At 35.0% G+C, this 12347-nt stretch overlaps 1 protein-coding gene across 3 annotated transcripts; it reads right to left on the reverse strand.

Moving 5' to 3' along the window:
* Positions 1 to 542: 542 nt before the first annotated feature.
* Positions 543 to 11241, reverse strand: LOC113495618 (MOG interacting and ectopic P-granules protein 1). 3 transcript variants are annotated; one of them, XM_026874441.1, is made up of 9 exons: positions 10966 to 11241; positions 9813 to 10322; positions 6594 to 7629; positions 5692 to 6437; positions 5314 to 5571; positions 4743 to 4996; positions 4365 to 4485; positions 3493 to 3796; positions 543 to 2143 (listed from the first exon to the last, which is right to left on the reverse strand). In XM_026874441.1, the coding sequence occupies exons 2-8, from the start codon at positions 10299 to 10301 to the stop codon at positions 3494 to 3496; spliced, it is 3207 nt and encodes a 1068-aa protein (XP_026730242.1). In that variant the 5' UTR covers positions 10302 to 10322; positions 10966 to 11241; the 3' UTR covers positions 543 to 2143; position 3493. The 3 variants fall into 3 exon arrangements, with proteins under 3 accessions (XP_026730242.1, XP_026730243.1, XP_026730241.1); XM_026874442.1 differs by having other exon boundaries at positions 543 to 2138; positions 9813 to 10335; XM_026874440.1 differs by having other exon boundaries at positions 9813 to 10335.
* Between the last annotated feature and the right edge of the window lie 1106 nt (positions 11242 to 12347).

Genomic DNA, 12347 nt, shown 5'->3' on the forward strand with positions numbered 1-12347 from the left:
ACGTAAGTAATTTAATAAAAACAAAGGTATATAATAAATAAAACCATGATAAAGACTTAAGAGAAATAGGTACTTTACGCATTCCTTCTTTTTTCTTCCGAAAGCAAACATAAAGGTACAGGTCGGTATAGCTTAGTACTAGTGCAGACTACCTACGTAATCGAATTACCTCAAATTACTTCTTTCTTAAAGACTCAATATTACTTGTCGCCACTGATTATCATTGTCTCCTATTAATCACCCATAAATCGAATACTGTAAAGATCAGTAGTGGAATAAGGCATTTGCTTATGTTGTGTGTTACAGTTCTGTTATCATGAATATTTGAAGCTATAATATGTAGGGAAAACCCCTAGACCTTTGCTACACTTATCAGAACAGATTTTAATGTTTTTTATTATGCAATAAAACCTAACATTACCGACCTGTATTTAGTTTCAGAACCGATAATCCTATATGTTAGTGTTTGGACCCTATGCATAAATGAATATCTATGAAACATATCATTATAATTTCAACTGTCAAAATAATCATAATAATATTACGTGAAATTCTAACCAAGATTAGCCAATAATAAATTAATAATTGAAACTACCCAATCTAAGCGCTAATCACACTTGACTAAAAATTGGTTTGGACGTCTTACTTGAGCACATTAATAAAAAGTATTCAGACTCAATACGCATATACAAAAATGATATTCATCTCATCCTAATTCAGTTTCTTGAATTTGTCAAATACAGGTCTGGGGCATGTAAAATGAGAGCAACTTGAGTAGTTTGCGAATACAAACGAGCAATTTATAAAGTCGTGGCCGCACGTTGTGTAACTATTACGTTATTGCTATAGATGTAATTTCGTTGTCATCATGTGCCGTGACTATATGCCGTTCGCAAACATAATTATCCTCTCTACTAGCATTTGGATTTATTTTCACGCGCGCCAGACTTAGACTTGACAAATTCAAGAAAGATAATTATGATGAGTAGGATACCGCCAAGTGTAAAAAGCGTTTTATTGCTTGTGAGTCGATCTTAACAAAGACTAATTATGTTTTAATAGGTACTATAGTCGAACCCGGGCATTAAATATTTTACTTCAAGTAAACATTTGTCAGACTCATTCAATGTTATTCAAATCATTCAAACTAAGCACATAACTATGGGACTAAATGTCTTAGTCGTACTCACAATAATTCACAATCAACCAGACTTAACATTATCTACTTACATAGTATGTAGATCGTAAACTTTCTCTTTAATTTGTTGCCTGTACAGAATTAAGCTGTGCTTTGATTTGAGGACGTACAAAACATTTGACAACAAAACAACAATTAAACGTGTATATATAACTTAAATTCTCAAGCTATGATTCGCTAGTAGCCTGATAAAGACAAGTCATCGGGCCATTGTGTCGTTATTATATTGTCAAAAAAGGTAGTTATTTAATCATTATTACGATAGACGGACTCTGCATTTCAAGGCAATAACGCAACCCTAATTCTTTCTTTTTTTGCATATAAATTAAGGAGTTCTTATTTAAACTCTAATTTACCCATCTCAGAACATGACATTATAATATCCCCCATAAAATTACAATATTATATCTAAGATTCGCTGAGGTATGTTTAGCATATATATAAAGGTATGAGTTATGTTATTCCTGTAATCAGTGTACATTCCAATGTTTTATTATAATTACGTTATTTGTTACTTAAATTTACAACATCAAAAATGACAAATGACCGCCGTGCATCATTGCTTGTATTTAAAGGAATCTGAAACCTACTTTCCGTAATCGAATTCATGATATAGTTAATGTATCACTGGCTTTTGAAGCCTGGGCAGTGTATAATACTCCTTTGGAACTCTAAATACCTAGATCGATGTAACAAGGGTGAACTACTAGTCACTCTGAACTTGTTACTTGCTTATCGTGTACCAAATAAATATATGCCTAAATTTCTAAGTCGCGTTTCATTAAGCTAGATTTACGAGTTGGAATGTACACTAATAGCGGAGTGCGTCGTGAGGGCCCCTGGCTCCTGGCGCTGGGGCCCTCGCAATGATGTGGCACGAAGGCTACGGCAAGTTCGCGGGCCGAAGATGAGGCGACTTATTCTTTGGTGGCGCCAATTCCTGTTCTGCAACAAATTATTTTTGTCAACTCGACATACTACTAATCCCACAGTTTTACAAAAACAGTTATAACATTCAATTGTTTTAGTTGGAGATCGATTGCTTGCTATTAAAACATTTGGATAGTTTTTATGATATCGCATTAATAAAATATGAAATCGATAATTTATTAAAACTGCAAAGCATTGATGTTATCTAACCATATTGACAGATTAATCACCATAACCATATACTAATATATAACTGTTTAAAAATTCGCCAAATGAGATCGCGACCCTTTGGGTAAAAATAATTAGGTTTTTTAATCGTCTGTCATAATCTTATCAACGTCAAACATTATAAGCACCTCCCTCCTTGACTCTCATTCTTAAAGATAATGCAGTGAAAATAAAAAGCCATGTTTGCTACACCAATTAATAATGTAAAATACTTTAAATAAATATATTCATATCAAAAAATAAGCAAGTAATGGCGCTAAATATTTTAGAGAAACAAATGTGTCCAATTTATTAATTCGCTATTTCTCTAAAGTTCGCTCGCAGGTTTTATGTTTAATGGTTTTAATGTTAATTCTGTATTTTTTAAAGCCGTAACCTAAGAAATACACTGACCATTCGCTTGCATGCAGCTAGGTGTAACGAATAAGGCCATCTTTAAAACCGATCAGTTGTTTCACTTATATTAGAATATTGCAAGCCAAGCTATATTCAGCTCATAAGTTCGCCTCAATATCAGCATTAATTCGCTTCTTTAAGCAAGTTCCTATACTACTGTAACTAATAATGGATGTATTGATCTTGTATTTAATTAAAAGTAATAATTTATATTATATCATATGTATCTAGTCAAATACTTTAATAGGAATTATGAACAGTCAGTAGAAACACAGATAGTGTTTTCTAAATTCAGTTGTTTAATTTAAAATTATGTACTTTCGTTTAAACGCATAGCTAGCATAGCCTTTGAGAAGATTTCGCTTTGCAATAGAAATATAAAACGAAAAAATCAGCAATAAATATAAGAGTGGTTGCATGCGATGAAATTTTATGATGATATTATTGAAAGACAAAGGTCATGACGCTCAGCTTAATAAGGTATTATGTGATCAAGGTGTGACAATAATCTATGCTAGTTGAAAACTTTCATAAGCATGCGGATATTTGTTTAAAAATATAATGAATTGTTTATCAACAGTTACTTGAGTCGGGCATACTGCTGTCAAAGCAGCACAAAAGTTACGTAACAATTCGCCTCATCGTAATACTTGCAAAAGCGAAAGCAGTCAGCACACGGCACATTTATGATACAGTAACATCTGAACAAATAGTTTTTATTAGGTCTAAAGTTTCCTTACCTTAATGTTCGTCATCAACTTGTGTGGGCGCCACCTTTACTGGTTGCGGTATTATAGTAATCTCTTCGTTAATTTTCAATGGCTTTAGAAGGGATTCCCTATTAGTCTTTACAGGTGCGGCGCCCTTGCTCTTATCCATTACTCGTTTGGCGACGACGCTGTGAGCTGAGTACACGTGGTTCTCGAATTGTTTGTACATGCCGAAGGTGGCGGTACACACGGTGCATTTGTACGAGAGGTGGGCAGGCTTCAGCGTCAGGTTGTGGTCCCTCGCAACGTGGTTCAATAACTTCCACTGGTATACCTTTAAAAAACGAAAATGTATAAATATATAAAAAATTGTAAATATTGGCTCGTATATACGACGTTATAAGTCAGAATTGCTTTTCCGTAAGTATTTGAATTGATATTACATGTTATAGGTCAATAGTAGACACTTTTATTCAAATTACTGTGATCCTAAAGTTGCTAATTAATTGAAATGCACCAATTTTGATGACCATCTTACTTGTGATCTTAAAGTTGCTAACCAAAATGCATCAATTACGATGACATTGTACAGCTTTGCCGATGGTTTTTTAACTAGACAGAAATTCTGGTGTAATTATGCCAGGTTTGTTTCAACAAATTTTTCTTGACATTCGATTGGATAGTGCAGTACTCAAATGTTTTTCCTTTCTTTTTCAATAGTAAACAATTGAAAAACTATAATAGAGGAAAAATCACTGGTGTTTTCTCCACCATACTGTATAATAGACACATCCATGTTCAGTATTTTCTTATAAGATGCAAGTGCAAGCAGAACTTTGGTCAAGCTTGCACATAAGCCTGTCATCTTTAAATAATAAGCATAAATGTTTAATTAAACATACCCTGCCACACACGGGACATCTGCCGGCATCCTTGCCTTTGTTGGCCGCCTCTTGCATCGAACTGGTGACGAGACCGTGCGATCCCAATAAATGTCTTTCAAGCCCTTGATCGGTAAAGAACCTGTAATGCACATGTAAAAAGTGTAAAGTGTTTGTTTACATTGTTATTCTAGATTGACTAATAATAATTAACGAAAAACAATGTACCATTTATATGTTGTTGAGTGTTTTGTATAATTTATTGAATTTATATATGTAAATTATAATGTCAGCAAAATATCAAGTTGATTACCAATTTATTGTGAATGCACCTACATTTTTCATTAGTTGTTTATTAAATATAAAAGTAACAATTTTAAAATTTGGTTGTATATTTACCTAAATTGACATTTTTGGCAGTTTAGCGGCGGTCTGTTGTAGATCATCTTTGGATGGATCTTCACTTTGTGTATCCACTGCATGTGATTCCGCAGCTGGTCGAGGTCCTTTATGTAGCCGTCACAGATCTCGCAGATGACGAACGTGCTCTTCGAGTTGTGTGACGGCTGCGGCAACTGCACCGGCTGCGGTTGTCGAGGTAGAGGGGTGATGGATATAGACGGCTGGTGAACTGACTTCTGCTTCGTATTGTTCTAGAATAATTAAAAAATATGGCCATGATTTCGAAAAAAAAACGAACCTAACTTATTGCCGAATGTTAACAGTTGTTTGTGCAGAAGACATTTTAGTCTAGGTTAACAAAGGCGCAGTGTCTGTTTCTTTCAATGACCAGAGATGAACATCAGGCACACTACCAACCATTCTATTTATCGTGCTCACTGAATATCGATATAGACCACATTCAGAGAGTTATATGCGACACAAAAAGTGGTAATTTATATTTGTTTTTATTCATTACCAAAATCTCCGACAAAACCTGTGACAACAACAAAGAATTTATAATACTTACAGCAGAATAATTTGAGGACATAAGTACGGGTGTGTTATGCCGCACCATAACGCCGCCCCTGAGTACCGACGCTCCGCCGTGGACGGGCACGGGCCGCGGCGCGACCGGCATGGGCGTGCGCCCGCGCGGCCGGTACGAACTCGCGCCGGGCCCCACGTTAGACACGTACAGCGACGGCCGACCCACGTTGTTACCCACGTTGTTCCGATTGAACGTGTTTTGGTATGAGCCCAGCATGTTATTTCGCGACCTCGTTATCTGGAATTATTACAAGAAATACTTAAACATCTGCATTATTCAAATATTCAGATTTTGTTTCAGATTATTGTTATAAATTATTTGCATAAATCTACTAAGAATGGTTATGGGTTTGTTTACCTTTGGTATTTTAGCAGGTGGCTCCCATTCAAGTGGTGGGGCCAAATTCAAATCAGGCTTAAACTTCTTGGCACACGGTATTAGATGTCGAGCCAATTTGCCTTTGCCGTTGTCCTCGAAAGGACAATTGGCGCATTGATGATACGCCGGTGCCCTTTCTAATCTTCCTCTAATATTATGCTCGGCTTCCATGTGGAATAATATATCGTGAGGACTGCGTATTTCGAATGTGCAGAAATTACATTTATAAACATTATTCTTCATATGTGGCGTCTCTAAGTGATGAGACATTGCCAACTTAGACTCTGTCTTAAAACTACAAAATTCGCATTTACTTTGAGGAAATGAGTATGGTACGTTTGTTTCTTTACTTAATTCTAGATTCTTCATAAGAGAAGCAATGGACTGTTCAGTACTTTTTGTATTGACTCCCGTCTTCTTTTCCCTATTCAGTTTTCGATTTTGTTGTTTTAATAAATCACTCTGTACATACTCTTGTACAAGACTTAACCCAATATTAATAAAAAACTTCCCGAGAGAACAATCAAAATAATTATCAGATTTTGATGAGCACACTTTATCTGCAGTTAAATCTGAGACGCTCTTTATCTGATTTATAGCGTCAACTTTATCTTTAATAATAATAGTCTTATCTTCTTCGTCACTCATCAAGATTTCATCCTCAGAGTCTGTGGAGGTTTCACCATCCCAGGACGCATCATCCTCGTCGCCGCGCCTTCGCTTGTCTACAAATAAAAATTATCATACCTTTAATGTAATTATTTCCATAAATTATAATGATACACAATTCCAAAGCTTATGCCTGCATTTCAAGTAAAACAGTTTAATTTATGTCTTAGGGACCATAAAACCTAAATGAAATGTAAAAAAATGAAGGATACCTTTTTTCTTCTTCTTCTTTTCTTCCGTTTTCTCCTCGTTTGGTTCTGGCTCACTCACCGCGTGTGATGAACCTTCCTCATCCGCATCATCGTCCTCTCCTTTTTCCATATTTTCTTGCTTGATTTTTTCTTTTCTTTTCTCCTTTTCTTCCTTCAGTTTCTTCTCTTTCTCTTCTTTGGCTTTCTTTTCGTCTAGCTCTTTGCCCAATAGGTCAACAAACTCTCGAAAAGGCTTGACTGAAGGTTTTTCATACACATAGGGCACTATGAAGGAAGGTGCTTCTACAACAAACATGTCATCTGTCAATGAAGGTAATATTGAGGGTTGAGAGGTCTGTGAGCTCTGAGTTGAAGCATTGGACTTTGTACTAACTGGGGTGACAGTTGTTCCACGGAGTTGAAGACTTTTGTAGTAATTTTGTGCACTTATTTCGGTACCCGGTGTGGTCCCCGTGTGCTTCCGAGGTACACTAGACTTCTCAGTATTGCCAGATGACATAGTGTCAATGATTACAACAGTTGGCTCAGATTTTTGATTGTCATATTGAGAGCTTTTCATCTGCTTTGCAGCCATATCAGCTAAAACTTTAGTATCATTGATAACTATGGGGCTGTTTTTGCGAAGAAAGTTAGCATTAATCGGTACATCTTCTGCATTATGATCACCATTTTCCATATTGTCGTTATACCGTTTACGTTTTATTGCTCTACTACTACGTCGCAACTGAATTTTTATATCACTGTCGTTTGTATTGCTTTTATCGTCGGCTAAAATAACATCATCGTTATCACTTAAAATTTCTTGAACTTCTGGACTTGGTGTACCATGAGAATTTTCATTTACACTTGATGACCCTTCATTTTCATTTTCCAGTATAATTATATTATGACGTTTGATGGATAACACTCCTTCCTGTGATAAGTCATCTGCTCCTTCTGGGTCTGAATCAGAGTTGATACTAACTGTATCTTCAGCTCTAGGCTCACCCTCGAATACATCTACTGACGAATCATCTGTATCAATTTCGTCAGAATTCTGGAAATAAATAAATATTTAAAGGATATTAAAACAGAGCAATTAAAAGAAATATAGTTTCAAGCTTACATATATACAATATTTTCAATATTTAATATTTATAAAATACAATATTTTCAATATTTAATATTTATCAACATTGTACGGTGGAATTTTATTTCTGCAAAGTTAATAATTAATTATTTTTATAAGTGTATAGAATACAGAGTCTTTTTTGTTTATGTTTATTAGTTAATTAGTTTAGGTAGTAGAGGTAATAGTCTAAAACTAAAACGTAAACAAATATTAATAGAATTTTAAATTATTCATCTTTCATAATAATTAAGACACTTATTTTTGTCCTAAGGTTCAGAAGTTTAGAAAAGAAAAACTCTTAGACGGGCTCTACAGACTACTACAACAATTAGTTACGCATCTAAAAATAAGAAAAGCTCGACAGCATACTACAGCCTCTAAACTCGGACACTGAGCTGTCGAGACTGACTGCAGTTATTGTAAAAAGGGAGACAAAAACGCTAGCAGGAGCGTAAAGTGGCGGCAGCCGCCTTGGTAAGAAGGCGACAAAGTGCCATATTCTTTCCTGTCTAGAACATCATAGTTCAGTTTGCAGTTGCAGATAAGAGTCTAATATGTGGAGGACCTGACAAAAAACCGTAAGAAAGGATCCATCGCAGACGCTGATCGTCAAGTTTTTCATACAAACCGTACAGAAACATGGCAACACAAAGTGAACAAAAAAGGCAGGGGCGCGGAAAATTTCGAGCCTCGTCTTACGTCTTTTCTGTTGGTCAAGATTCTTTGACAACAAAGGATGCAAGAAGCAAATGTTTTCTAGTATTCGTCGTCGTTTTGTTGACCAGTGACAGTCAGCCGACACCTTCCCGAAACGAGAAAGAACGCAAAACTTGAATGTACCTCAACTGAACCGCTAACAGTAGTTCTGATAAGATACTGATAAAAATCGGATACGGAGAACCTCCTCGATGGTACGTAATAATCGTGAAATAATACTGAATTTATTTTGTATAACATTTCTCTCTACACACTAGATCGAAGTTAGTGTAAAGGCATGTTATCGATATCGGTAGCAATTGGATCACACGCGAGACCTAAAAATGGTTGGCCTAGGTGGATTACATAAGTCCTACATATTTTATATACCAACGACACAGTAATCAATAACGTATATCCGTCCGGTATTTGTTTACTGTTTGCTGATACGAATCGCTGTTAAGGGTCTATACATGGTACCGTTATTCGATACTGTTTAACTTTTTTAAACCTTTAAAAATTTCGCATAAGTAGGTGAACAAGTTTTTACGATATGAAAATAATTTTGTAACAGAAATACTTTGAAGATTTAATCACATTACGCGGAGGGAAAAATTGATAAGATTATTTTACTAAACTAGATTTGCCTTTTCAAAATGCTATCTGCCCTGGTTGCGGAAGACATGACGGCGGCAAAAAAAAACGCGCGAGAATTATTTGCCGCCGCGATTTGGATTTACCCGCTTAAAGAAATCGCAGTTCAACTGATGTTTTTTTCTAACATATTTTCAATAAAATACTATTGTGTGGACCACAGACGATTACTTCGGGATTCAAAAGACCGTTTTTCAGATTCCATTGCTAAGGGCCCATGTCAAACCTCTGTTAATCTCGATATAAGACAATATAGTTTTTATTTCTCAGTACATATTCATACGTGTCAAACGAGCTTTACTGTGCTTTTAATAATACGCGACTGTTTTATTTTTCGTGCTCTATTTACCTCGAGAATACGGTACCGAAAACAGCCGTGTGAAAGTACGTAAAATTTGTAAGTAGGTTGCTACAAAATCATGTTTAATTTAATAACTTTTATCTTTATTTAATCAGGAATTAATATACACCGATTTTGTAAGCTTTTCATTCAGTAATATGTCTGTCTCTCAATAATTATGACAGCTGATACAATAGATGAGTACCCAATATAGAAACTGTTTATATTATCAGTTTTATTGTTTTTTTTATTGCGCTGTATATGGTCTGATGAAGTCCGTCTGATATATTATAACAATGGTATTGGGTTATTAATTTGACCCACACTTTGTTTTTTTTTTTAATAAATTGCCCTGTTCTGTTGTTTAGAATTTAGATACCTTCAGTTTACTAGAGTAATAAATTAAATTAAATCTTACCTCATCTATTTGAGTGATCTGAGTTATGCTGGTTGTGCCTGTAGCAAATTTCCTTACTGGTGATTCTTCTTTGCTTTTTTCATCAATATTTTGAATTATGATTTGATCAGTAGTCTCAGACAAAGTGTGTGAGCTGTTCACAGATTCTGGATATGATTCATTACTATTACCACTGTTGTTCTCCAAAAACGTATTATTGCTATTTTCATGTTCAGACACTGAAGATATTTTAATGGCATGTTTTTGACTGTCACTGCCATTGCTAACATCATTTTCTGAATTCTCAGGTTTACAGATAGTTATACATTCTTGACTATTTTCACTGTCTAAGTGATTACTGTCCTCAGTATTATTGCTATTTTCACAGACAGTAGTTCCATTATCACAGCCTTCAGAAGCATCCTTTTTTTCATCTTGCAGATTGTCCGGTGGGCTAGGAATAGAAGCCTCAACAGGCTTATCCATAGTACCATTTACTTCGCCATTCATGATGATCTAACTCTACATTCCCTGTAAGAAACACCTGTCAAATCAAAACAACATTCAGTGAGGTTATGTTTGTTTTGTATTGGACTTCAGGGGTTGTATCAACAAGTCATAAATAACAGGTGAAAAGTGTTAGCCATTAGCATAGAGCAGAAGTTCTGTCATGATTATGAGACACCAAGTGTCTGAGCGTCATATTTTTTATAGTAAGTGCTGCCCCTCCTCCCCGCCCTCCTCCCCCCTGGCAAGGCGCTAGCAATCAAAATGGCGGTTCCATGGTATAGCTGTAAAGCTACGTGTACATAATGCACTATGTCTATAAAGGTCACATTTTCTAATTCACAGACAGGCCGATAAACTACAGTGTACGAAGCTAAACTGTTATTGTTGTTAATCAAAACAATCCCTGATCAATGGTTTTTACACACAAACAACTTTCGCTCCAAATTTTTAGTTAAGATTTTTTTCGTACCACTACGTTTCACACAATTTTATCTCTAATATCTAATAGCAATAGTTTACGATTAAATAATAAAAGTAAGAATCATACAGTGTTTTAAGTAAACAACTGATGCCGGTATTCAAATAGGCTTAAAAATAATAACAAAAACATTATTACGTTTGTTTATAAATGCTGATAATGAATAGGGATTTTTTATTACAATACCTGGTCTGCAACGCGCTGTCGGTGCGGGTGAACCTTTTCTGGTACTCGGTCACTACTTGGTTAGTTCAATGGTGGAACCCAGAACAATTTTCAACAATTTTATTTACACAAAACACTTGAAATGAATTATAACCAAACTTAAAATAAAAAACAACCTTAGAACTAAACAGACACGAACAGTTCTAGGTACAATATTATTTATGGCATTTAAAACATTACAAATTGTGCGAAAGTAGACGATCACTCGCCACCGAACAAATGCAATATGGCGGAGACGAGTCAGTCACGTGACTTCACCAGTGGCGTACTCTACTTAAATTCAAACGAACTAAAACTAAGTTAAGGGCGGGCTACACCTGGTGTACAAATCTGATCAAGTTGAAAAGGAACTATGTTCCGAAACGTTATTTCAAATATTTTTTTATAAAGGAATCACATTGAGACCCATGATTTTTTTAAGAAAATTGCCTTAGTACCTGGAGTTCTGGACAATACCCCCTACAAACGGGGCTGAGCAGACACGGTCAGAAATATATAAGTATATTATGTATTTGCATGAGATCGTCATATTTGTAAGTAATAATGATAGCCAACAACTTGGTAACATTTTAAATGAAGATATGTGAAAAAACAATTCTTATACAAAAAACTCACTCTGTTAATGTACATAACATTTAACTATTCAGATCACTATTGCACTGTAGGTATTGATAGTAGGTAATACTTACCGTGGTAGATGCGTCATGGAACGGGTCTTAACTGTAACCAGTTATTAATATTTTTGTTTTTAAGTTTCGTTTGGGATACAAATATTAAAGACCAAACGAAATACGTGCAAAGTAAACCTGCCTGATGTCTGTGTGTCTATAATGATAGCATTAAGTACCTAGTACTAGTAAATTAACTAGTTTTAGACGTCATGCCCACAGACAAAATGTGCAAACAGTTTCGTGGGGTTTTATGTAAAAGTAAATATTAATGTAAACAGTTTAATAAATAAATAATAATAAAAAAAGTATCTAATAATTTATTAATATACCTATTTCCCGGAATACGATTAATTACTCGACAAGACGATCATTTGATTACTCGACAAGAATTTCAAAAGCTGTCTTGCTTTAAAGTTGCATGAATCCAAACCTATAGGTATTTTAATGTGCAAAGTTGTGTTAGTAACAGTTCATTTTTTCAAATGCTATAAATAATATTCAAAAGCTTTACTTCATTTGTCGTCGTCCATTTTGAACTGTCTACACGAATTCTGTATTTATCGTTTTGTAATCACCGTCATCATTCCAAATGAATAAGCTATATTAACATATTTGACGACTTACTTATAGGTACTATTTACTAGCTACATATAACTACGACAGTAAAACCGA

Source organism: Trichoplusia ni, chromosome 7 (genome assembly GCF_003590095.1).
Source record: "Trichoplusia ni isolate ovarian cell line Hi5 chromosome 7, tn1, whole genome shotgun sequence".
In the NCBI taxonomy this organism is placed as follows: domain Eukaryota; kingdom Metazoa; phylum Arthropoda; class Insecta; order Lepidoptera; family Noctuidae; genus Trichoplusia; species Trichoplusia ni.